General features: G+C 54.1%; 1 protein-coding gene across 4 annotated transcripts in view; it reads left to right on the top strand.

Annotated features, from left to right (window-relative positions):
• Window positions 1-12618, top strand: part of CD276 (CD276 molecule) — a 33386-nt gene extending 20768 nt beyond the window's left edge. For 3 of the 4 annotated variants that reach the window (XM_074392688.1, XM_074392689.1, XM_074392686.1), the window contains exons 3-11: window positions 429-767; window positions 950-1264; window positions 1842-2180; window positions 2363-2659; window positions 6506-6640; window positions 7788-7829; window positions 8402-8516; window positions 9288-9323; window positions 11044-11058. In XM_074392688.1, coding sequence (XP_074248789.1) covers window positions 429-767; window positions 950-1264; window positions 1842-2180; window positions 2363-2659; window positions 6506-6640; window positions 7788-7829; window positions 8402-8472 — 1538 coding nt within the window. In that variant the 3' untranslated portion in view covers window positions 8473-8516; window positions 9288-9323; window positions 11044-11058. Of the gene's footprint in view, window positions 1-428; window positions 768-949; window positions 1265-1841; window positions 2181-2362; window positions 2660-6505; window positions 6641-7787; window positions 7830-8401; window positions 8517-9287; window positions 9324-11043 lie in introns of all 4 variants that reach the window. The other variant, XM_074392687.1, reaches the window with a different exon arrangement.
• The last annotated feature ends 12617 nt before the right edge of the window (window positions 12619-25235 follow it).

The following is a 25235-nucleotide window of genomic DNA, read 5'->3' as shown; positions in this document are numbered from 1 at the left end:
TACCAAAAAAGTTAGCAGGACACAGTGGCATGTTCCTGTAATCCCAGCTACTTGGGAGGCTGAGGCAGGAGAAAATTGCTGGAACCAAGGAGTCAGAGGTTGCAGTGAGATCGCGCCACTGTGCTCCAGCCTGGTGACAGGGCAAGACTCCTTCTTAAAAAAAAAAAAAAAGTAAGTTCTGTAGGGATGTGACCTGAGTACTGCTCTCTGTTGCATTTCTGACTCTCATGCTTGGCACCTGTAGGTGCTCACTATATTCTTGACTGAATGAAGACCTAAGACAATAAATTACTTTGCGTCTCAGGCCTAAGAGGAGAGGTGGACAGGGTCTGGGGTTAGTGGGGTCAGGGAGGGGGACTAGGGAGGCCCAGAGAGGTCCCACCCCTCCTCATTCCCTCTTGTATCTCCCCCACTGCCCCTGCCCCCAGGAGCTCTGGAGGTCTATGTCCCTGAAGACCCGGTGGTGGCCCTGGTGGGCACCAATGCCACCCTGCACTGCTCCTTCTCCCCTGAGCCTGGCTTCAGCCTGGCACAGCTCAACCTCATCTGGCAGCTGACAGACACCAAGCAGCTGGTGCACAGCTTCGCCGAGGGCCGGGACCAGGGCAGCGCCTATGCCAACCGCACAGCGCTCTTCCTGGACCTGCTGGCACAGGGCAACGCATCCCTGAGGCTGCAGCACGTGCGTGTGGCGGACGAGGGCAGTTTCACCTGCTTCGTGAGCATCCGGGACTTCGGCAGCGCTGTGGTCAGCCTGCAGGTGGCTGGTGAGCGCCGGGAAGGAGACATCTTCCCCTTGGTTCACCCTCCATTCCCCCTGCAGCCCAGCCCTGCCACACCACTGCCCCCAGAGCCCCAGCCCCAGTGCTGACTCCTGTACTCAGCCTCATGCGTCCTCTTCCTCCTCCGCCATTGCCCTGCTTTTGACCCCGCCCTCTGCCACCTCCAGCTCCCTACTCGAAGCCCAGCATGACCCTGGAGCCCAACAAGGACCTGCGGCCCGGGGACACAGTGACCATCACGTGCTCCAGCTCCCGGGGTTACCCTGAGGCGGAGGTGTTCTGGCAGGACGGGCAGGGTGTGCCCCTGACCAGCAATGTCACCACGTCGCAGATGGCCAACGAGCAGGGCTTGTTCGACGTGCACAGTGTCCTGCGGGTGGTGCTGGGTGCAAATGGCACCTACAGCTGCCTGGTGCGCAACCCCGTGCTGCAGCAGGACGCGCACGGCTCCGTCACCATCACACCCCAGAGAAGCCCCACAGGTTTCTTTGCTTAAATGTCCCCCTGGGGGAAGGGGGTTCTGCTTCTATCAGCAGGGGTTGGGAGCTCCGAATCTGGCCCCACCTTCAATCTCCCAGAACAGCAAGTTGCCTCCTAATGACAGGGAGAAAGATCACAGGGAAGTGGGGGTGTCTATTGGATGGGTTGGGGGCTGAGCCATCACAAGCCTTCTTGGTTCTCCTGACCTGAAGGCTCTGGAAGCATCTGGGAAGATTGGAGCCACATCTGGGTCAGCAGCCAGATGAGAGAGGGAAAGGAGTGCTGGTGGCAGTGCGGGCTAGGGCTGGAGCCCGTGCGAGTCGAGTCACCTGCCCCAGGCCTGGCCTCTGGGATTGATCTGGTCCAGCCAAGGCCAACCTGCCGTGATTGTTCTCAGAGGACTGGGGAGGCTCCATATCTGGGAGTCCCCAGGCTCAATCTGCTTTTGCGTCTAGAAGAAAATAGGAAGATGAAACAGGGTCTGGGGGTTGACGGGGGAAGATGTGGGGGGGGGACTCAGGTGGTAGCCTGGAGAGTCCCACCTCTCCTTGCCATCTCCCCCTCTGTCCCCACCCCCAGGAGCCATAGAGGTCCAGGTCCCTGAGGACCCGGTGGTGGCCCGGGTGGGCACCAATGCCACCCTGCACTGCTCCTTCTCCCCTGAGCCTGGCTTCAGCCTGGCACAGCTCAACCTCATCTGGCAGCTGACAGACACCAAGCAGCTGGTGCACAGTTTCACCGAGGGCCAGGATCAGGGCAGCGCCTATGCCAACCGCACAGCGCTCTTCCTGGACCTGCTGGCACAGGGCAACGCATCCCTGAGGCTGCAGGGCGTGCGCGTGGCGGACGAGGGCAGCTTCACCTGCTTCGTGAGCATCCGGGACTTCGGCAGCGCTGTGGTCAGCCTGCAGGTGGCTGGTGAGCGCCGGGAGGGAGACGTCTTCCCCTTGGTTCACCCTCCATTCCCCCTGCAGCCCAGCCCTGCCACACCACTGCCCCCAGAGCCCCAGCCCCAGTGCTGACTCCTGTACTCAGCCTCATGCATCCTCTTCCTCCTCCGCCATTGCCCTGCTTTTGACCCCGCCCTCTGCCACCTCCAGCTCCCTACTCGAAGCCCAGCATGACCCTGGAGCCCAACAAGGACCTGCGGCCCGGGGACACGGTGACCATCACGTGCTCCAGCTCCCGGGGTTACCCTGAGGCCGAGGTGTTCTGGCAGGACGGGCAGGGTGCGCCCCTGACCAGCAACGTGACCACGTCGCAGATGGCCAACGAGCAGGGCTTGTTCGACGTGCACAGTGTCCTGCGGGTGGTGCTGGGTGCAAATGGCACCTACAGCTGCCTGGTGCGCAACCCCGTGCTGCAGCAGGACGCGCACGGCTCCGTCACCATCACAGGTAGGGGCAGATGGACAGCTGGGGAAGCACGGAGTGAGTAACCGCCTCTTTACTGGACCCTAAGCTGGAATTTTCATAGGTTTGGGTGGCCAGAAGACGTTTTCGAAATCCCTTTCATAGACTTCAGGGGCTCACACTCTTCCTACAAGTCCTTAAGGGACTCGAGCTGATAAGAACCATTTATATGTTTGCCTTCCTAAGAGTGCTTTTCATGGCACTTAGCTTCTTATGCAGAGGCCTTTGTACCTGCCTGGAATTTGGAGGCATGGGCAGGAATTCTGGGGCAGCCACAAGGCATGGCCCAGGGGACTTGGTGTGGGTGTGCTCTCCAACAGGAACTCCTCTGGGTGGTGGGAAGGTATTCTGGGTCAGTGGGCACCATCGGGTTCTGCAGCCTCGAGTGACAGCCGCACCTCCCCAGTGGGTCCCTGACACCTGAGTCAACGTCAGCTTTTCTTCCTGCAGACTTGAGCTCCACCCAGGCGGCAGTTGGGTGGGCCGGGGCTGTCTCTGCTGCCCCCATGTGGTCAAACACCAGATAGAGGCTGCCCCTGTAGCGATTCTTAGTTTCCAGGTACGAGCCTGGTGGGCACCCGTTGTCCCTGAGGGTCTGAAGAGGGTTGAGGCCCTCGAGGCCTCCAGTCAGTCTTTTCCTGGGCCGATGTGCTCGGTCTGGCTCTTCCGTATCTCTCCCTGGGCCGACTGAGCTTTCCCAGGGACCTCCTCCTGGAGCACAGTGAGGTCAGGACAGCAGGTTTTTTCTGTCTGGTTGCCCTCTCATCTTCCGACGACTTCCACCTGACCCCCAGCCCATCCAAGTTCTGATCTCGCACCAGTTTCCAGGTCTGCACACACCCTGGGACTCGCTGACTTATTCCTGTCCTCTCCCTCCTGGGTCCTGTGCAGTCCCACTTCTGACAAGCTCGGAGCCAGGGCCGGTTGCATCGTCCGCTTGGCGTTCAGGCTCACTCCTCCTCCTCTCTTACGTGTTTCCTTCTGCCAAGGCTGTGCTCCCTCTGCCCACCCCTTCCCCAAGACGGAAAACACTTCCTTCCTGGAGACCCCATGGGTCTATGCTCTCTGGGAGAGAGTAGCTGCCCTGAGCTCTTGAATGTTCTGAGCCATGTCCTTGACCTTTTAGAGAATAGCATATGGTCTGTGAAAATGCTGTTCACAGGAGAAAATAAGTAGAATCTTGGCAGAGGATAGGAAGCTTTCAGAGCAGGGAGGTGGGTAGTGAGGACATGTCCAGGGGCAAGTGGCAGCGAGGAGGCCTTGAAGGATAAGGGGACTTTGTGGTCATTTGCACCTGGGCTGAGCCGGATATTTGCAATGCTGTGCAGAAAAGACCTATGAGTACAAATGTGACCGCAAAGAGAATGTTTATCTCACCTTAGAGAAAATGCTCTATTTTAAACATGAGTAACCAGCATTTAAAGTGGTTTTTTAAAAATTTAGGGCTGGGCGTGGTAGCTTATGCCTGTAATACCACACTTTGGGAGGCCAAGGCAGGCGGTTCACTTGAGGTCAGGAGTTTGAGATGAGCCCGGTCAGCATGGTGAAACCCCACCTCTACTAAAAAACATATAAAATTTAGCCGGATGTGGTGGCACGCACATGTAGTCCCAGCTACTCAGGAGGCTGAGGCAGAAGAATCACTTAAACCCGGGAGGCAGAGGTTGCAGTGAGCCGAGATTGTGCCGTTGCATCTAGCCTGGGACACAGAGCAAGACACTGTCTCAAAACCTAACTAAATAACATAAAATAAATGAAAATGATTTCACTGAGGCCATGGTTGCCAAGCATATTTCGCAGGTGAAGAAACTGAGGTCCACAGAGAAGGGGAATCTTTCCCAAGGTCACAGACTGGCACGGTGGTTCTGAATCTTTGGGAGTCAGACCCTTCTTTAAAAATCAGGTAAATGATCGATGCAGCAGTTTGCATATATAACTTTGGAGCATTTGCGGCCTCTCTAAACTCCTCCGTGGATCTGTAGACCTGGGCTCCGGCACGATCAGAATCCAACTTTGACCTCTCAGCCTAATTTCCTCCCCTCCCCGCCAGCCAGCCTCCTGTTTGTGTTAGAGCAGGTCTGGCCTACTTTGGAGCCCTTGGCCTGTATTTTGCTTCAGGCAGCTTTGTGTCATGTAAAACATTCTGGGATTCAGACTTTCAGTCCTCCGGCTGGTCTCCCCCACACCTGATGAAGTTAGTGAAGCCGAGTGTGCTGTGCAGAGCCTCTCGGAGGAGGATTTATGGAGCAAGCCCAGGAGACGTGACCTGAGGCCTTGCTCTGTCCTTTCTTGGGTGAATAGGGCAAATCTAATTTGTGTTCCAGGGACACCACCAGCTAAGAGGGAACACAGAAAGAGACCCTCCCCTGGAGGATTTCTGTGGCTCTGCCCCCTCCTCTGCTTCCAGAGCCCCATGATGGGATTTCCGGGGTTATTTTTCTCTTTTTAATATGTGCTCTGTGTACGGGCCCTCCTGGCCACCACATCAGTGGCTGCCCTCCGTTTTTGCGTACCTCTCTTCATCACTGGGGTGCGGGATCCCTCTGTGTCCAATGGCCGGAGCAGCGGTTTCGCCAACGGTGCCTACTGAGGGTGACGTCTGCAGATCCCTGTGCCAGGTGCTTCTGTGCTGGGGCCTCTGCTGCTGAAGGGTTCATGGCACCGCGCGCCGTGCGGACAGAGCCTCCTGCAGAAGCTGCTGCGGCCCTGGGCACACACTGTCTCCGTAGAAGAAAGGAAAGCAGCACTGTCTTTGGTTAAGACTTTTCCTCTCAAGACCTCTGCCCAGGACCCAGCTGGGTACAGGGGCTGGGCTGGAGGATGCTGTGCAAGGTGGAGCCACACAGGCCGTGCTCAGAACAGCTGCTGGCCCTGCCCAGGTTTGCGCTCCTCAGCTTCATCCCTCTTGACAGGAGATCTCTAACAGGAGGGGCCTCAGTGTTTCATGTAAATATTCCCCTTCAAGGCCCCTGCAGACCCACCTGACTCCATGGGAAAACTCTGAGCCCTGGCTTCAGCCCACTCAGTGACCTCATCTGTCTGTAGGGCTCAGCAAACATTTTCTGTAAACGGCCAGGGAGTAAATGTTTTTAGGCTTTGCGGACCACACACCATCCCTGTTGCTGCTGCTTCTCCTTCTGTTCCTCCTCCGCCTTCCCCCATCTTTTTTTGGTAACCCTTTACAAATGTAAAACGCATCACTAGTTTGTGGACTGTGCAAAAGCAGGCCGCAAGCCAGCTCCGGACCATGGGCTGTGGTTTGCTGCCTCCGGATCCATAGAATGGGAGATGTCACCAGGGGGGGCTGGAGCAGTCGGAGAGGGCCTCTGGAGGAGGTGAACGCTGAGCTGGGGGAGAGTGTGGGAAATTGATAGCAATAGTACAGAGGTTGGAAGGAGCCAGTTGCTTCTGGAGAGAATGGTTAGGACCCCAGTTTGGCTGGAGCTGAGACTCCTATGGGAGAATTAGCAAGAAAGGTCAGGGGAAGGTAGCAGCAGCCAGGTCATAAAGGTCCTTGAATCACTCTGAGAAGCTGGAAGCATTATTCTAAAGTCACCAGGGGGCCATAGAAGGTACTTGAGCATCATTCAACCACAGACTCTTCAACTCTTCCCAGTTGAGGCATGTCTACCTCAGCCAGGATTGGGTCAGGGTTTGGAGAGTGTGTGGGGAAGGGGCTATGGGAACTTGGCGAACTTAAGTGAGCTTTATTCACAGTGCTAGGGCCCAGTGAGGGTGGGAGCCCCTCTTCACACTTGGAGCCAGATGGTGCCGTCCTCCGGGACATGGGACCAGGTACGACAGTCTCACTGTTCCTACTTTTCCTCCCAGGGCAGCCCATGACATTCCCCCCAGAGGCCCTGTGGGTGACCGTGGGGCTCGCTGTCTGCCTTGTTGCACTGCTGGTGGCCCTGGCTTTTGTATGCTGGAGAAAGATCAAACAGAGCTGTGAGGAGGAGAATGCAGGTGAGTGTGTGTGTGTGTGTGTGTGTGTGTGTGTGTGTGCGCGCGCGCACTTATGCGTCTTGGGGTATGTTGCTGTCTTTGCTGTCAATAGTTACTTTCTAGTGACAGAACGAGTGTGAGTGTGCACATGGGGCTGGATTTGTCTGTATGTGACCTTGAGTCTATGTCTTGTGTGTGTGAACAAACATGAGCCTGCCTGTCCATGTACAAATACCACAGGATGAGTGTGGGTGAGTGTCACCAGAAGGTGCTGGGGGTGGGGGGGGGGGGGTAAGGCCGAGTGCTCCAAGGGGATGAGTGTGTCTGTGCAAACAAGTGTGCCTGTGAGAGTGTAACTCGCAAGCGTGTGTGAGAGAGCAGGACGGGGCATGGAAGCTGAGAAGCACACATGTGGGCATGCCCGGGCGTGCATGGCACTGGGGAGGAGCGTGCCTGCCTCAGAGCGAGAACGTCTGAAGCAGCTGCTGTTTGTGGGGCTGAGGGTCTGTCCGAGCTGGCGTTGCTGACTGGTAACTGAATGAGAGGACATTGGTGGGTGGTGAGTTGACCCTGCTGGGTAAACAGATGCACGAGAGTAGATGGGTAGGCAGAGGCTGGGGATGGCTGGGGGTCAGGAAGAGAGGGAAGAAGAGAGTGGTTAGCTGGAGAGAGGTGAGTACTTGTGAGGTGGACAGGCGGAAGGATAGCGGGTGGATGGCTGGCTGGTTACATCTGTTGGAGGTTGATGGCTGGCAGGGCTACTGAGCGAGCAGATGGGTGAGGTGATGGGTAGCTGGGCTGATGGAGCCTATGGTCTCTGGCTGGATAAGTAGTGGGCTCCAGGCTGGGTGGATGGTCTCTGGCTGGGTGAGTGGTGGGAGCTCCAGGCTGGGTAGATGGTCTCTGGCTGGGTGAATGATGGGGGCTCCAGGCTGGGTGGATGGTCTTTGGCTGCTAAGGGTTGGGATCTAGACTGGGAGCTCCTTCATGTTGCCATGGGCTCAGCTCTGCTGTGCTCTTGGGCCCTAACCCCGTGTCTAGCATTTGAACCACAGGTCAGGCCCACTCAGGCCCTGTTCACAGCTTCCTGCACTCTCAGGTGGGAGAGTGCTGGGCTGAAAATGGGCTTGCAAAAGATATTTGATTATTCTGAGTTCTTGCCTTGCAGGAGCTGAGGACCAGGATGGGGAGGGAGAAGGAGCCAAGACGGGTGAGTTTGAACTTGGAGCTGGGAGAGGGACATATGGGACAGGAGAGGGGACTCTAGGAGCTGGAGGGGCCGGATTTCCTGTAAGGTTTGAATGAATTGTGTCCTCTGGACTGAGGCATCCCCACCCTGGTGAGTCTGCTCTTTGCCCAGAGTTAGGCAGGAAGTGGATCGCCCAGCTCCCCCCGACCAAGCATTGCTTCATTTCTCCTGCCAACCTTAACCATCTGTCAGGGCCGATGACACCTTGCAGGCCCCACACTGTAGAGTCTGGTGGCTTCCTAGGGTGGGAGCAGGGGCTCGGGAGATAGGGCAGTCTGGGTTTAAATTCCAGCTCCATCTCACATAAACAGAGTGGCCTTGAGCGAGATGCTTTCCCTCTCTGGCTTCAGTTTCCTCACACGTAAAACGGGCATAATCACAGGTTCATAGGTTGTTTGAATTATCAATTAATTTAATTAACTGAGATAATGTATATAAAGGACCTAGTACCGTACCTAGTGCCAAGTGCTTAATACGCTGGACTCCTATTACTCTTAGGCAAACAGCTTAAGACCATCCTCTTCTGGTTACAGGCTGTGTGGCTTTGGGCAAGGTGACTTGCTCCTCTGGGCGTCAGTTTCCCATCTGTAACATGTCATCCTGACCCTGCCCTGATGGCAGCGGAGGGCTGTTTTGAAGCTCTCTCAGGTGACTGGAGAGGGAGGTACTTGCAAAGGGCATAGGGGCATGGCACAGTAAGCCAGGGCCCAGCTCGGGTGGATGCCAATGCAACTGGTGCCCATGGCCACTGGAGGCTGACTTCCAGGGGATCCTGGGCTGGGAGAGGCAGGTTCCCGCTGAGCCATTTGGGATGGTTCCAGTTAAGGCCAATTCCCTCCCCTCCCCCACAGAAGGAAGGGCAGGAGATTTGACACTTGGCGACTGCTATAAAGTATGCCAATTAATTCTTTGCCTGTTGGTGCCCAGTGTGGCAGGCATAGAGACAGCTCTGGGATCAGACCTTATTTTTCATGCTCAGAGGCAGATGTAGTTGGCAGAAAGGAGGGAGTGGGGAGAAGAGTGTGGATTAGGGAGCTGGTTCGTCTCATTCCACCTGGTCCCAGGCCCACCTGCGAATCTGCCAGCCTCCTTTAGCTTCTCACTTCACCCTGTGTGTAGAGTGGGCTCAGGGCACTTCCACCTCTCCAGCTGGAGAGCGAGGGCTGGAGGGTTATCCTGTTCTGTAGATGCAGAGAACTGAGGCCCAGAGAGGACAGTGACAAGCCACAGAGTGGAGCTGGGGCCTGGGACTGTGGCTGGGGACGGCAGCCGAGGGCTCTTCGCCTTGTGCTGTGATGTGGTCCCACTCTGCTGACTTCTCCCACCCTTTCCAGCCCTCACTCCTTCCTCTGCCTGACTCGCTGTCCCACCACTTCCCACGGTTCATTCCTCACTGTGTGCCCCTTCCTGTCTTTCCAGCCCTGCAGCCTCTGAAACGCTCTGAAAGCAAAGAAGGTAAAGACACCTGGGCTTGAGATTGTCCGTGTGTGCTGGTATCTGTGTGTGAGAGGCTGGGAGGGGGTAGGGGTAGGCGTCATCCTTTCGCTGGTGACCTGAGGCCCCCTCTGCCGAAGAGCAGCCTCGACTTCCCCCTAGTGAGATGGCAGAGGGCTGAGTGACCAAGGTCCCAGCTGCTCTAAGGGGACCTAAATATGACAAAGGCTTAACCAGGACAGGAGTTTATTTCTCCTTCCTGTGATAGTGTGAGCAGTGGTAACCTTAAAACCACTGATGACCTGGAGCCAGGTTCCACTTACCTGGAATCTGCCCTCTTCAACTTCACTCCTAGTTGTGAGAGGCAGCTGCAGCTCCAACGCCCCCTCCAGAGCCAACGGGGAGAGAAGGGGAGGATAAGTTTCCTTCCAGAGCAAGGCTGGACGTAGGCTGCCTCACTTCTGCTTACATCCCCTTGTCAGAACCCAGGCATATGAGCCCTAACTCAGGGGAGGCTAGAACAATGTTCAGCTGAGCATCCGTGTTCCTGGTGCACAGTAGGTGGTTAGTAAATGTCTATAGTCATTATTAGGCCTATTGTTATCATGTCAGTGGTTACATTTGGAAATGTAGGAGGTTAAGTCATTTCCTTCCTGTTGTTCAGAAGCAAATGACCATAGAAGAGTTAGGCAGATGGAGATGAAAAATGTCAGCTCGGGCCAGGTGTGGTGGCTCACGCCTGTAATCCCAGCACTTTGGGAGGCCGAGGTGAGCGGATCACTTGAGGTCAGGAGTTCGAGACCAGCCTGGCCAACAGGGTGAAACCCCGTCTCTACTAAAAATAAAAAAATTAGCTAGGTGTGGTGGCGTGTGCCTGTCATCCCAGCTACTTGGGAGGCTGAGGCAGAAGAATTGCTTGAACCCGGGAGGCGGAGGTTGCAGTGAACTGAGATTGTGCCACTGCACCCCAGCCTGGATGACTGAGCGAGACTCCATCTTAAAAAAAAAAAAAAAGAAGTCAGCTTGGTGTTTGAAGCGTTGCTGGAGAATGTGGCCTGGATGGGCAAAGCAGTCAGTTTCCTAATCCTGCTCCTCCTCACTGAGGTAGCCTGCCGCACCCCCAGTCTCTGGCCATGCTGGACAACCACAGAAGCAGCACCCAGATGGGGGAGCTCCTCTTCCCAGGGATAGACAGAGTCCTAAGAATGGGCAAGGGCAAGGGCAGGGGCAGGGCCCTCTCTGTTCAGCTCCGGATGCAGAGTGGGGTCTGGAATGTGAGTCTTTGGGGTGCCCCTCCACATGGAGACAGGAAGCCCGAGGGAAGGAGGAAGGCCCCTGTGGCATCACTCTCAGGGGAATCAGTGTGGAGGGGACAGTTGGGAAGGCTGCCTGCTGGAGGAGGGAATTGGGCCCGGCCTTGTAGGGTGGGACAGACAGGAGATGAGAAGGGAAGAGTGAGGGAAAGTGGAGGCAAGTGTGGAGGGCGATGGGCCTGTGGGGACTGAGTGGGGGCGGCATGAGGTGGTCTCCCTCAGGTGCCTCGGCGGGCCTGGCACCTGCATCTGTGTCTGGGCCTTGAGGCCAGTGGTCAGCATGGGGGTGTTCGCTGGGCTGCTGTCTCACACACACTTCCCACTTGAAGTGTGACCAGGCACCCGGGTTTCTGACATCATCCCCAAAATAGAACTTCTGGCATCTAATGCTTCTCCCCCACTCTTTTTCTTCCCATCATGAAATGAAGATGATGGCCAAGAAATAGCCTGACCACGAGGACCAGGGAGCTGCTGCCCCTCCCCGTGGCTCCTACCCTCTGGCTGCAGTGGGGCTGCACTGTGAGCCCTGCCCCCAACAGACGTGTCCCGCTCTGACAGGTGGGCTCCTTCTCCAAAGGATGCGATACGCAGACCACCGTGCAGCCTCTTTCTCCAATGGCCATGATTCCCGAGTCATCCTGCTGCCTTATTTCTTAGTAGACACAATACACAGACCACCCCACAATGTTATTTCTCTAAGTCATCCCTGCCTGCTGCCTTATTTCACAGCACATGCATTTCTTAGGGACACAGTACCCTGACCACATCACCACCCACTTCTTCCAGTGCTGCGTGGACCATCTGGCTGCCTTTTTTCTCCAAAAGATGCAATATTCAGACTGACTGACGCCCTGCCTTATTTCACCAAAGACACGACACGCAGTCACCCCTGGCCTTGTTCCCTCAATGGGACTGATACGCTAGTTACCACGTTCAGCCCTGCTTCCACCTGCGTAGAATCTTGTCTTCTCAGATGGGGCCAGTGCAGCCTCAGCATCTCCTGGAATCTAGAAGCTGTTTCCTCTCTCCTCCTTCCTCCTCTTGCTCTGGCCCCAGTATCATCCTGTACCCTCCCTGCCCCCAGTGAACACAGGGTACTCTCCGCCCACCACATGCGCAGGTACGCAGAGAGCCCTGCAGGTGCACGTGCTGGAACACGTGTGCTTCCCCCCGACCGTGGCCCAGCCTCCTCTGCAGGCTCCTTCTCCTGCCCACCCTCCCCACGGAAGCACATGCTGTTCTCCAGGGGTCTGTGATGGGGCCCCTGGGGGTCAGCTTCTGTCCCTCTGCCTTCCCACCTCTGGGTTCCCTTACTTTCATGTATCCATTCAGTTAATGTTTATTGAGCAACTACAGATGTCAGCACTGTGTTAGGTGCTGGGGGTCCTGCATGGGAACGTCAGTTCCTCCCTCAAGGACTCCCCATCCAGCTGGGAGGCAGAGAACCAGCTACACTCCCCCTGCAGTTCTCAGGGGGGCTCCCGCCTCGCTCCCTGCTCTACCCCTCCCCTGTGCTCAAGGCTTCCTGGATCCTTCACTCCCATCCCAGCCCTAATTCTTACCCAGAGCATGGGGTAGGGGCAGAAACCTGGAGAGAGGGACATAGCCCCTTGCCACGGCTAGAGAATCTGGTGGGTGTCCAAAGTGTCTGCCTAGGCACGGGCAAGTGGGCAGACACCAAGGTCCCCAGACCTGGAAGAGCAGCAGCAGGGGTGGAGCCTGGGGCAGAGTAGAGCCAGGTGTGCTTTGGGGACACAGAGGGGACTGCCCCTCACCCCCACCATGGTGCTATTCTGGGGCCGGGGCAGGCTCTTCCTGGCCGAACTCTGGCCAGCTCCAGGCCTCCGGTGGAGTGAGACTTCGGATGTTCTGATGCCTTCTGGATGTCATCTCTCCCTGCCCCAGGAATGGAAGATGTGAGGACTTCTAATTTAAATGTGGGACTCGGAGGGGTTTTGTAAACTGGGGGTATATTTTGGGGAAAATAAATGTCTTTGCAAAAAGCTTTTTCTCTGTGAAGTGTTTGGAAGCAGGGTGGGCCCCAGGACTTAGCCAGAAGGATTCCCTCCCGGATGTTGCAGGCTGGGACAGGGAAGCTTGGTCTTCCTTATCTCACCGTCCTTAATCACTGGATCTCCAGGACCATTCAGCTTCCTCTCTGGCCTCAGTTTCCCTCTGGGTAAAGTGAAGTAGGTTCTCCAGAAAGCCAGGCCCTTTGGTCACTGTATGGGGCTTCTCACTGGAAGCATCACCCAATTTCTTTGCCCCAGAAAACTCAAGCCTAGGCTTGTGTAGGGCCCTGCTAATGTCTCCACTTTAGAGATAGGGAAGAGACCCAGTAAGAAGCCGGCACCAGGACAAAGTTCTGAATGCTGTTTCTGGCTGACCGCATTGGATGGGCACCGGGCCAGGGATCAGAGGGCCATTCCCAGGACATAGTTCTGGCCTGTGACCCTGAGCAGGACATTTACCTCCTCTGGCCCTTGGCTTTCTCGTACAAAAAATAGCCACCTATGCACAGTGGCTCATGCCTGTAATTCCGACACTTTGGGAGGCTGAGTTGGGAGGATCGCTTAAGGCCAGGATTTCAAGACTAGCCCGGGCAACATAGTATAAAAGTAAAAAAGAGCAGAGAAATAAAAAATTAGCCAGGTGTGGTGGCACACACCTGTAGTCCTAGTTACTCAGGAGGTTGGGGTGTGAGGATCACTTGATCCTCAGCCCAGGAGGTCGAAGTTGCAGTGAGCTGTCATTGTCCCGCTGTACTCCAGCCTGGGCAACAAAGCAAGACTCTGTCTCTAAAGGATCATGAGGTCAAGAGATCAAGACCAACCTGGTCAACATGGTGAAACGCCGTCTCTACTAAAAATACAAAACATTAGCTGGGCATGGTGGCACGTGCCTGTAATCCCAGCTACTCAGGAGGCTGAGGCAGGAGAATTGCCTGAACCCAGGAGGCGGAGGTTGCGGTGAGCCGAGATCGCGCCATTGCACTCCAGCCTGGGTAACAGAGCGAAACTCCGTCTCAAAAAAAAAAAAAAGAGAGAAAAGAAAAATAGGACTGAGGTTTTAACCATCTTCTACTTGGAAAGACGGAGAGGAGGCACAAGTCTTCCAGAGAGCCAGATTCCGGTCGGTGGGAGCCTGCCTAGGGTACTGCGTTCGTCTGGTCCTGGAGGACAGGAGTCCCAGCACTGGGACAGCCTGGAGCTTCACAGACCCTGTAGCGGGAGGAGCCTGTGCTGGGGGTCAGGACACTCGACTTTCAATCTTGACTCTCAATCTGGGTTTGCTACTAATCTGTGTCCTTGTCCTTCATACCTCTGAGCCTTACTTTCTTCATCTATTAAATAGGGGTAACAAGTCATTGCCCAAAAAGTATGTGGCATTCTTTACAAACGAGAGGATTTGTTGTAAAGTTGACGGCCCTAGGGGTGAGATCAGTCATGTTGCTTGAAGTCCTGTCATTGGTGCTGTGGGTGAGTATTAGGATAGAAAGACTTAAGCCTTTGCCCCTCAAACCCACCGTGTGCCCTTGAGCTTGCGTCTTCACCACACTGGGCTTCAGTGCCTACCTGTAATGCAGAGACAGTAATAGTTCCTGTTTCAAAGCATCGTTGAGAGGCTTGGACAAAGCAGTGAGTGAGAAGACACTGCAATTAGGCTAGGTGTCATGGTTCACGCCTGTAATCCCAGCACTCTGGGAGGCTGAGGCGGGTGGATCACCTGAGGTCAGGAGTTCGAGACCAGCCTGGCCAACATGGTGAAACCCCTTCTCTAGTAACAATACAAAAAAATTAGCTGAGTGTGGTGTCGCACGCCTGTAGTCCCAGCTACTCAGGGGGCTGAGACAGGAGAACCATTTGAACCGGGGAGGCAGCGGTCGCAGTGAGCTGGGATTGTGTCACTGCACTCCAGCTTGGGTGACAGAGGGAGACTCCATCTCAAAAATAAATAAATAAAAATAAAAAGACACTGCAAACCGTGAGGTGCTGGGCACATGCGAGGGGTCATTCTTGCCCTCCCTGCAGCCAAGCTCATGCACTGTTGCTCCCTAGGTGATTTTGCAGATTGAACACAGTGATTTGGAACAAGCTGTCTGAACCCCAGTTTGCCCATCTGTAAAACAGGCACAGGAACCCGTGTGTGTGTGTGTGTGTGTGTGTGTGTGTGTGTGTGTGTGTGTGTGTCTGTGTGTGTGTGTGTGTGTCTGTGTGTGTGTGACAGGGCTGGATAAGGGCCTGACACTGTATCAGGTGCTCCAGGGACCAACCCAGCAAGTAGGGGACTTGCCTGGAGGCTGAGGGGTAAAGAGAGTGGCAAGTAAGTCCTCCGGTGAAAAGTGCCCTGGACAGCAGTATTTTTAGCTGCCCTTCCTGGGCAAAGCTCCAACTCCTGCATTTTAATGGAGAAATAATTCTCACAGTGCGACAAGCTGTAGCCTGCAGGTGTCACATCCATATTAAAGAGGGGGCAGAATGAGGTTCATTTGCCTGGCTGGAGGTGTGACCAGAATTGCCTCCAGGACCATTTGTCATCAGGGCTTGAAGACCAATTAGTGGATCTGACCACTCACCACCCAGAGGGAGGAGACGGGGAGGAGGGGTGTCAATGGTGTGGCCAGGGCACCTGGATCGTCCTGCACCTTCTACTTGTGTGTCTGGAGCATTCTGCTTGCACTAGCAGAGCCTGGCAGCTGGAGGAGCCTGGACTGGGGGTCAGGACCCTTGACTTTCAATCCTGGCTGTGCTGCTAGACTGGCCTCCTTCTAGACTGTTGTATCCAGTACACATTTACAAAAATATCATAATCAAACATTCCGCAACCTTTCTTTCCCCTGTTTTTCTTTACTCTTCTCCCAAGTCAGTTCTTCTAGAGTGCCCTGATCCACTTTACTTTCTGTATCGATGTGTAACGTACCTCTAGTATTTACAAGATGCTAATTCTCAGTGTATGACTCCAAGAATTTTTACACAAATCTCTACCCATATCACCACTACCCAGATCAAGGTATGGAACAGCTTCTGGATTCCAGAAAGTTCCCTCGCATCCCTACCCAAGCAACAGCCCCACCCACTTGACTGCTTTCACCAATTAGTTTTACTTATTCTTTGAACTTCACATAAATGGAATCCTGCAGTACATGCTATTTTGTATCTAGCTTCTTGCAAAGACCTCCCTTGTTCTTTTTAAATGGCTACATAGTATCTCATAGTACTGCTGTTCCAGACTATATTTTGCTAGTTCCTACAGTTTAGACACAAATAACACAGACTTGTGCTGAGTTTCTACTGTATGGAGCCCTAGAAGTGGGATCTCTGGATACATTTTAAGTGTTGGGAGAGTTGCCAATTGTTTCAGCTGCCTTTTTAGCCAGTCCCTGTAACAGTAAGAATGTATAAGTGAAGAAAACTTACGGTGAGTGGAGAAACTGGTTCTAGACAGGGCCGAGACAGTGCTTGGATTCCCACCCAGCGGGGCTCTCGGAGACCTCGGAGTGGAGCCTGATTCGGTAGCGCACAGGGCCTGGAGTGGGCCCTTCCACCGCTCTGGACCACCTTGCTCTTCAGCATCTGTCTGTTACCACCACTGCCTCAGTTCCCAGGAGCTGTCTGGGTCTCAGGACCCCAGTCCTGGGCCAGTGTGTCTGCCTCCTGCAGGACTATGGGGGCCCAGCACTGTGGTCTGAATGAATTTGTGCCAGGGTTGAGCACTACACCCAGAGCACCTGACCGAAATTGATGGGGGAAGGTTCTCAGCATCTTTGGGGTTTTTCTTTTTTCTGTTTTATTTCTCTTCCTCCCTCCTTCCCTCCCTCCTTCCCTTCCTCCATTCCTCCCTTTTTCTTTCTCCTTTCTATTTCTTTCTCTTTCTTTCTTTCTTTCTTTCTTTCTTTCTTTCTCTTTCTTTTTTCTTTCTTCTTTCTTCTCTTTTTCCCCCCTCTCTCTTTCTTCTTTTTTTGAGATGGAATCTCACTCTGTCACCCAGGCTGGAGTGCAGTGGTGCAATCTCAGCTCACTGCAACCTCCGCCTCCTGGGTTCAAGTGATTCTTCTCCCTCAGCCTCCCGAGTAGCTGGGACCACAGGCATGGAGGCCTCCACACCCAGCTAATTTTTCTATTTTTAGTAGAGATGGGGTTTCATCATATTGGCCAGGCTGGTCTCAAACTCCTGACCTCATGACCTGCCTACCTCAGCCTCCCAAAGTGCTGGGATTACATGCGTGAGCTACCACACCCAGCTTCTGTTTTCTTTCTTTTAAAGAGGGTCTCACTGTGTTGCTGAGGCTGAAGTGCAGTGGTATACTCATGGCTCACTGCAACCTTGACTTCCTGAGCTTGTGATCTTCCTGCCTCCGGCTCCTGAGTCTCTGGGACTACAGGTGCCCACCATTACACCTGACTAATTTTAAATTTTTTTGCAGAGACGGGGATCTTGCTATGTTGCCTGGGCTGATCTCGAACTCCTGAGTTCAATCAATCCTCCTGCCTCGGCCTCCCAAAATGCTGAGATTACAGGGGGTGCCAGCCACTGTGCCTGGCCGGCAACCTATTGGATGCAGGCGCCTCGGGTCAGGTTAAATCTCTTGTGCTTGTGTCAGAGAGCATTCATAACCATCAGCATTGCCAACTCCAGGTAATTGTGGTGACGCTACTTCATCACTAACGAGGCAGCGCTTCGTTAGAACGGAATAACCCGGGTCTCATAGACGAGGCATAACCCGGCCCTCAGACACAGGGTCTGTGACCTCGCCCCCAGCCTTTCTCCAGCATCCAAGTAGCAAAGTAGCCCCTGCCTCTCAGCCTCCCTTAGCCAATATGTTTTCTCCATCCCAACGGCCTCCTCTGGATGTGGTTCATCGGCGTCCCTTGCAGATGGAGCCTCTGGCATGGATTACGATGCTTCAGCTCATGATAGATCAGCTCTCACCTCCCGCATCCAGGCCACTATGTTCTTAGTGATACAGCTCCAGATCCCATTAGTCCAGTGGCTCTCAATCCTGGCTGCCCATTAGAATCACTTTGGGAGTTTTAAATGGTGCTTGGGCTCCATCCCCAGAATTTCTGATGGAATTTGTTGAGTTTATTGCTAAATATTTGATGTGCGTATGCCAGTGGCCCTAGTCTGACTTATAAATTAACGTAAAATAAGGTTCAGAGGACAGCCCTGAGCAGAGACCTTTGAGACCCCACCTCTTAGGTAAGCTAAATATTCTCAGTGATGACTGTATCAGACCGTGAGGTTTTAGGTTTTTAACGAAGGGAAGCACAGAAAATACAGGAGCAAGGAAGGTGGAGGGAAGTGACAGTGTCTAGTTCGGAAAGGAGGGGCTGGGGAGAGAGCAGGCATCCCGAGTGCCTGCACCCAATCAGACCAGACCTGAGGTTCTGGGAAAATGATGAAGGATGAGGTGCCACTGGTGATGGCTCAGTGCTTTTCAGCTCCAGGAAATGAGGGACATCCCCTCCCTCTCCTCCTCTCACTGCCTCCCTTTTTCCTCTGTGTCTCTCCCCTGTCGCCCCCAGGCCTCCAGATGTGCATAGCCACGTGGCTGCTTCTGACTCCCTCTTCCCTTCAGCACCATGTCCTCCACGGAGGGAAGGACCATCTGTCCTGCTCTCTATAGCCGTCAGTCTACGTGCGTGTGCCAGGCTCAGAGAAATAATAGCCTTTGTGCTTTTCCTGCTCTCTGCCACCTCCCATCTCACACGTGCCTCAGAAGCAGGGTATCCAGGAGTCTCTACCACACTGCAGCCCTGCAGTATCCAGAGGGACTGAAGCCCAGCAGCTCTCCTCTACCACCACCCCCTCCCCCCCACCCTCCTTCCTGTAGCTAGCTCTCTGGCCTCTAGTTCTTCCTCAGTCTCAAAACTCACCCATCCGAGGTCCACCTGCCCACCTACCTCCCATAATTCACAGGCCAGCATGCTCCCTGGGTGCTGGTCTATACCCTATTCTGTTTCATTCCTGCTCCTTATGTGGCAATGTTCTCTCCTAAAATGTGCCTGCGGAGTGTGGTCCCCATCGTTGGAGGTGGGGAGGAAAAGCTGATGTGTCTCTGCAGAGCCTGCCAGCCACTGAACTGACATTTTGCCTTATTTGCTAAGATAATTTAGTGTAATTTGCTGCTAATGAATGAATGCACTTCTTGTTCTTATAGCTTTTGTAATTGCATTGAAGTCCACGTGCTCGCTGACAGCCGCTTCAGCAAACGTTCCGGGAACTGAAGCTGGCCAGGTTGCAGAGGGCTCAGCCTCCGTGGGTGACCATGCTGAGGACCTTGGTGACCTGCGAGGCATGGCAAGGGTGCTAATTTTCTTGGTGTCTCTCTCTCTGTGCTGCTTTTCTCCGCATCCTCCCATCCACTGCAGCCAGGAGGATCTGGGTCAGCCCAACAGGAGAATGCTGGCAGCCAGGGGTTCTGGACCTAGGACACATTTGGAAAGGGCTCTGCAGTGCTAGAAGAGGAAAGTGCATTCTGTTCTGTCCGCAGGATGGGTGATGAGGGAGTCGGGGGAAGCGTAAGGCAGAAGGGGACAGAGATGACCGGCCAGTGGCTGAAGTTGCATGTTCCGTATTCAATCATTTTTATAAGCGTTTGCTCCGGCTGCCCCCAGCCCCGGTTCTGCTCTCCCTCCTCTGCCTATGCAGATCCTCCACACTCCCTCCCACGTGTCCCCCCAGACCTCTGCAACTCCATGTTTCACAGCTACGACAAAGCCCTTGCTCATTTATTGCTCTCTGGGAACTCATCTCCCCAGAGCAGGTCTGGCTTGCCCCCAAGCCCAGAGCTGGCCACAGAGCAGCTCCTATCCTCTGGTCCGCTGCAAGCAGAAGGTAGGTACCCAAACCACACGAATTCAGGTCTCTGAATGGAAGTAACTAAGGCTGAAGTTTACTTCTAAGCTATCCACGAAAAAAAGGTCTCCTGGCAAACGAACAATGTAAATGAGGCTGCCAAAGGGTGCTTCACCTGTTTAAAGAAATAATCTATTTTAAAGATCTTTTAGAAGCCCTTAGTTACTCAGAAACAATTGATGTGGTAATTGCAAGCTATTTTTTTTTTTAAATTTATTTACAAGAGAAGACTCCCTAAGCTCTGTTCGCCCACTCCTGGGCTCTGTGTGGGGAACCCTACCTGCTAACCCTCAGGAACCTGGGTACTAAATGCTCAGTGTCCTTGGAGGGTCCATCTGTAAAATGGGGTCAAGAGTAGTATCCTCCCCGCCCTAGTTGACCAAAATGGACTGAGATTGCCCAGTGGACAGAGCCTTCATGTGGCCACCTCACCGGCACTTATGTGGTGTGAATGGACAGATCTGGGTACATGGCACTGGACTCAGCCAGGACAAAAAAGAGCTCCGACCAATAGGGAGGGGCTGGATGGTCAGACAGGATACGGGGCGGATGCGGACGGAAGCAGAGGCGACTTCTCATTGCTCAGATCAAGATGGTAGCTGATGGAGCCCCAGGCACAAGGAGAGGCAGCCATGGCCCCCTGAGCTCTGGCACCACAGATCTTTGTCTGCAGATCGATGCTGCTTGCTCCATTTGATGGGCTTCTTGGCTTTGGCTTGGGAGGAAAAACAAGCTCTTTCTCAAGGAGAGGAGTTGTGTCAGAGGTGGCCATGGTGCCACCATCCCTGCCCCACACCCCATTCCTGCCCAGCCCTGCAAGAGATACTGGGTCAGCAGGCCGGACACTATTCTCTCCCAGCCCTAGCCAGGCCTCTACCTGCCTGGTGGTGTGGGTGAGGCAGACCAAGACACCTGGGCTGAGGGCTCCTGGGGGCAGTTGTCTGGCCCTGTGCACCTGCTCGCCTTGGCTGCTCCTGGTCCCATGTGTGTGGCCCTGGGTGGATGCGTGGTGAGGGTGGGAGGGCGGATGAGAGTGAAGACAGGAAGGCAAAGGGCAGCATCCATGAACTTGGAAAGATCAGCCTGCTGAGGAAGGGACCCTCGAGCCCCCTTTCCACAGTATTGCTGAGCTCTAGAAGGGGAAGAATTGGGAGCAGCTGGGTGCAAAGCTCAGACTAGGACCCAGGAAGCTCTGCCCTAGCTCAGTGCCATGTCCACAGGACTCTGATACACCTCTGGGTGGTTCGATCTGAGGACAAGAGCATGGCTTTCTGAGCAGCCACTTCCTGCATGCAGCGAGACAGCCCCTCACAGTGGGCCCGCCCCTCCGAGGGAGCACGTGTTTCATGGGCGGCTGTGGCAGCAGTGGAAGCTCAGTCTTAACGGGGCACTGCTCCTTCCAACCTCAGCAACCTCTCTCTCCTCCTGCGGTTTTCCTAAGAAACACCTTTAAAATATTTATGAAGGCAGCTTCTACGAAGTAACACAACATTGCTTTAAAATGATTTTCTTCTAATAGGTAGCTTGAGCATGGGCTCCATTTTCCAAGCTCCTAAGAGCTGACCCATCAGGGTGAAGCCCCAGGGTGGGCATTCAAGGCTCTTCATGAATAAGCTGAGCCGTGGGGATCCCTTCCCTCTCTCGGAGCCATGGTTGGGGGGGGGGTGGCGCGGGGCAGGCCTTATGGCAAGTGTGATGGTGTCACAGTGTCACACGGCTCAGGGACCGGACTCTGGCTAAAGGGGTCTAGGAGATCGGGCAGGCCAATTAGGGCTCTGGAAGAACTCCCGACATGGGAGGAAGCTGAACACTGGAAGTTTCTCTGGAACCATGGATAGCACCTCCAACCTGTGCCCCTAGGACACTGAGAAGCCCAGAAGCTGGGAGCCAGGACTCCTGGGTCTCTGTCCCACCTTATTGATAGGAGTGGGAGAAAGGCTGTACTCCAGGAGGAAGTGATGAGTGCCGTGGGTTTCTAGGGTGGAGCCTGGACTGGGATGCCATGGTCACTGAACAGGTGTAGCTGAGCTCGGCCGCTCCCCAGCAGCCCTGGCTGGAAGACACACGATGGCGATGCCTTGTGTGCACGTGTTGTGGTGGTGGGTCAGGGATAAGTCGGGATCTGCAGTTGGTCCCCAGATTTGTCTGTCTGGCCTCTGGAACTCCAAGAAGCTGTTTTCTACTCTCCTTCTTGCACAAATCCCCGAGCTGCCCTCTCATGGTGAGGTAAGATGGCACCTTGTCCAATCTTTTCCTGGCACAGAGGGGGAAACTGAGGTTCCTCCTTATCTCCCAGCCTCTCCACAGGCTAAAAGGAAAACCCCGTCCATATCTATCTGGCATGCAGACAGAGAGGAGGCCCTGATGGAGAAATCTGGGGAGGAAGGTTCTATTCTCGATTCTCACCTCACTTATCCCCAGAAATGTCTCTTTCTAACAAGAGCTGTTTTCATCACCATTGCCTAAAGCCTGGAGCTGCTCTAATTACGTGTCAGGCTGGAATTTGACAGGAAGCATTTTAATTATTAATTTGAAGTGTGCTGAGCATGGGGTAGAGGAGGGCCGGCTCTCCAAGCTCACGCCCAGCCCCGGCCGTCGGGACCTCGTTAATGACACCTCAGGCCTCCCAGCCTCTCCTCTTTCTGCACCTCCCACTCCTCCGACCTTCTAACCTCTCACTTTGCACCACGCTTTCCTGTTTTCCTTATTTTCCTAAGCTATTTGGCATAGAGTCTACTGTTCTCATTACACGGGATGAAGGACACTGAGGTGCAGGGAGGTCGGGGAGGCCACTGGATGTCACAGCATGCATTAGCCACAGGCAGGGGAGGGCCTTTTGGGGTTCTTTAGTTCTTGCCTGACAGCAGAGGTAGCCTTCTGCAGGCCTGTCTCTCACCTGCTGTATGCCAGCTTTATATCCATATCATCTAAGGTGGCGCGCAAAGTTTTTTCAATTTCTTGCCTGCATCTGATCCCATGTGATCCTCCCCCCACCTCTTTTCTTTTTGTTTGTTTTTTTTTTTTTAAAGGCAGAGTCTCCCCCAGTTGCCCAGGCTGGAGCGCAGTGGTGCGATCTCGGCTCATTGCAACCTCCGCCTCCCAGGTTCAAGTGATTTTAATGTCCCAGTCTCCTGAGTAGCTGGGATTCCAGGCGCTCGCTGCCATTCCTGGCTAATTTTGTATTTTTAGTAGAGACAGGGTTTCATCATGTTGGCCAGGCTGGTCTTGAACTCCTGGCCTATATCTGCCGGGGTCGGCCTCCCAAAGTGCTGGGATTACAGGCGTCAGCCACCGCACCCAGCTCGCATCCGATCCTTTTAGAAGCAGTTTCTTTGCTTCACTTATACCTCGGCATGGGTGTGCCCTCTGGAGTCAGGGGCCAGACCGCTTGTCCAGTCCCAGGTGAAGTAGAGTCAGAGCCTGTCGTGGGCGAAGGACATCACTTTGCCCATTTCTCCTGCACTCAATTAAGAAAGCTGCATCCCCTGCTCATTGGTTGTTTTCTGGGTTTAACCCCTGGCGCTCTCCTGCGTGTCAGCTCCTGTCTCTTCTGTCACACATCATGGTTTCTGCATTCTAGATTCAGGGCCACAAAGCTACAGGCTGGGATGTGGCCCTGGGGCCAAAGATTGTGCTGTGTCGCACGGGTCCAGCTGCTGCTGCGGTGTGTGAGGCTGAGATTGTATTTCTGTCCCGGGCTTCCTTCCTCGTGTTGCTGGCTGATCCCCTTCCTCTCTAGGGCATCCCTGCTTCTGCCTGCACCCCAGGCTCCGTGCTCAGGAGCCCGTGCTCAGCCCCTACTTCATTTCTTGATGCAGCCTTCCTTTGTGTTAGATTCGGTGCTGTAGTCGGATGGGAAAGTCGTGATCCACCAGGGGAGGTAAGCATTTATATGAATTTGATCTAGGCAGAACTGTGGGGTCTAAAGGAGGGATCCAGGAACCCTGGAGGAGTTGGGGCAGGTTTCCCAGACACGGTGATGTGAGAGCTGAGTCTTGAAGGACACTTGGTATGTTATTCATGGTTGTGTGCATTGAACAGCAGCGACTGTATTTTAAGCAGAAAGGAATTTAGTACAGGGTATTGGGTGCTTACAAAGACTGAAGGAGCCAGCTTGCCAGCTTGGGGCTGGGTCTCAGGAAATGATTTCTTTTCTTTTATTTTATTTTTTCGGAGTCTTGCTCTGACATCCAGGCTGGAATGTGGTGGTGTAATCTCGGCTCACTGCAACCTCTGCCTCCCGGGTTCAAGCTATTCTCCTGCCTCAGCCTCCTGAGTAGCTGGGATTATAGACATATACCACTGTGCCCAGCTAATTTTTTTTCTTTTCTTTTTTTTTTTCTTCTTGAGACAGTCTTGCTCTGTTGCCGAGGCTGGAGTGCAGTGGCATGATCTTGGCTCACTGCAACCTCTGCCACCTGGGTTCAAGCGATTCTCATGCCTGAGCCTCCCTTGTAGTTGGGACTGCAGGCACATGCCACCACACCCTGCTAATTTTTGTATTTTTAGTTGAGATGGGATTTCAACACGTTGGCCAGGCTGGTCTTGAACTCCTGACTTCAAGTCGTCACCAGCCTCAGCCTCCCAAAGTGCTGGAATTACAGGCATAAACCACCACGCCTGGCCAGGAAATGACTTCCAGAATACATCATATCACAGAACTGACCCACCAGGGGGCCGCTACTTTGTCATGCTGTAGGTTGAATAATGGTCCCCAAAGATGCCCATGTCATAACTCCTGGAGCGTGTGAATGTTACCTTACCTGGCAAAAAGGACTTCGCAGATGCAATTAGGTTAAGAATCTCAAGATGGGAAGATTATCCTGGATTGTCTAGGTGGACGCAGTGTAACAAGGAGGGTCCTTATGTGAAGGAGGTAAGAAAGCAGAATCAGGGAAAAGCGAAGGGGATGGAGGACAGACTGGGAGCTGGCTTGAGGGCGGAGGAAGGAGCTGTGAGCCAAGGAAGGCAGGCGGCCTCGCGAAACTGGGCGAGGGAAGGAAACGGATTCTCCCCTGGGGCTTCCAGAAAGAACACGGAGCTGCCAACACCTTGACTTCGGCCCAGGGATACCGGTTTTGGACTTCCGACCTCCACAGCTGTAAGAGAATAAGGGTGTGTTGCTCCAAGCCCCTGGGTTTGTGGTATTTCGTTACAGCAGCACAAAGAATATGGGGAATGGGGGAGGAATCGTTGGAACTACTGGGTTCAAGAATGTGCTTCGACAGCCTGATCCAGGGAACGGAAGGAAACCCATCGCCGCTGCCCTTCCGCACCCCTGCGTCAGAGGCCTCAGCACTGAAATGCTGCTGCGTTTCCACAGGCAGGCTTGCTGGCTCAAGGCAGTCATAGACAGCCTCCAAATCTGTCATCCAGGTCTTGCCAAAGGGCCTCCGATTGCTGGAACTTTATTCACACCCAACCTCAGCTGCAAGGGAGCCCTGCGTGTTTAGCTTCCCAGCCACTGCAGTCTAGGAAGGCAAGTAGGAGATGGCGGGAAAGGGATGCCGAGTGTTTACCAGACATCGCAGACACAGTAGTGAATGCTTAATGATGCAAATGAGTAATATGCATTAAAACCTGACCAGGGGCTCACCAGGAAATCCTCCCACCAGCTCATGCCCGAGTATCGTACCTGGCCTCTGTGTAAAGATGAAGCTAAGCTATTTGCCGAGACGTCCCACAGCAAGGAAGTGGTAGAGGCAGGTTTGAATCCAGCTTTGGTCTACGTGAGTGCTTGAGCTTCTAACCACTACACAGT

The sequence above is a fragment of the Saimiri boliviensis genome, chromosome 2 (genome assembly GCF_048565385.1).
Source record: "Saimiri boliviensis isolate mSaiBol1 chromosome 2, mSaiBol1.pri, whole genome shotgun sequence".
In the NCBI taxonomy this organism is placed as follows: Eukaryota; Metazoa; Chordata; class Mammalia; order Primates; family Cebidae; genus Saimiri; species Saimiri boliviensis.
Note: the sequence above shows the minus strand (reverse complement) of the source record. Positions and strands in the feature narration are given on the sequence as shown.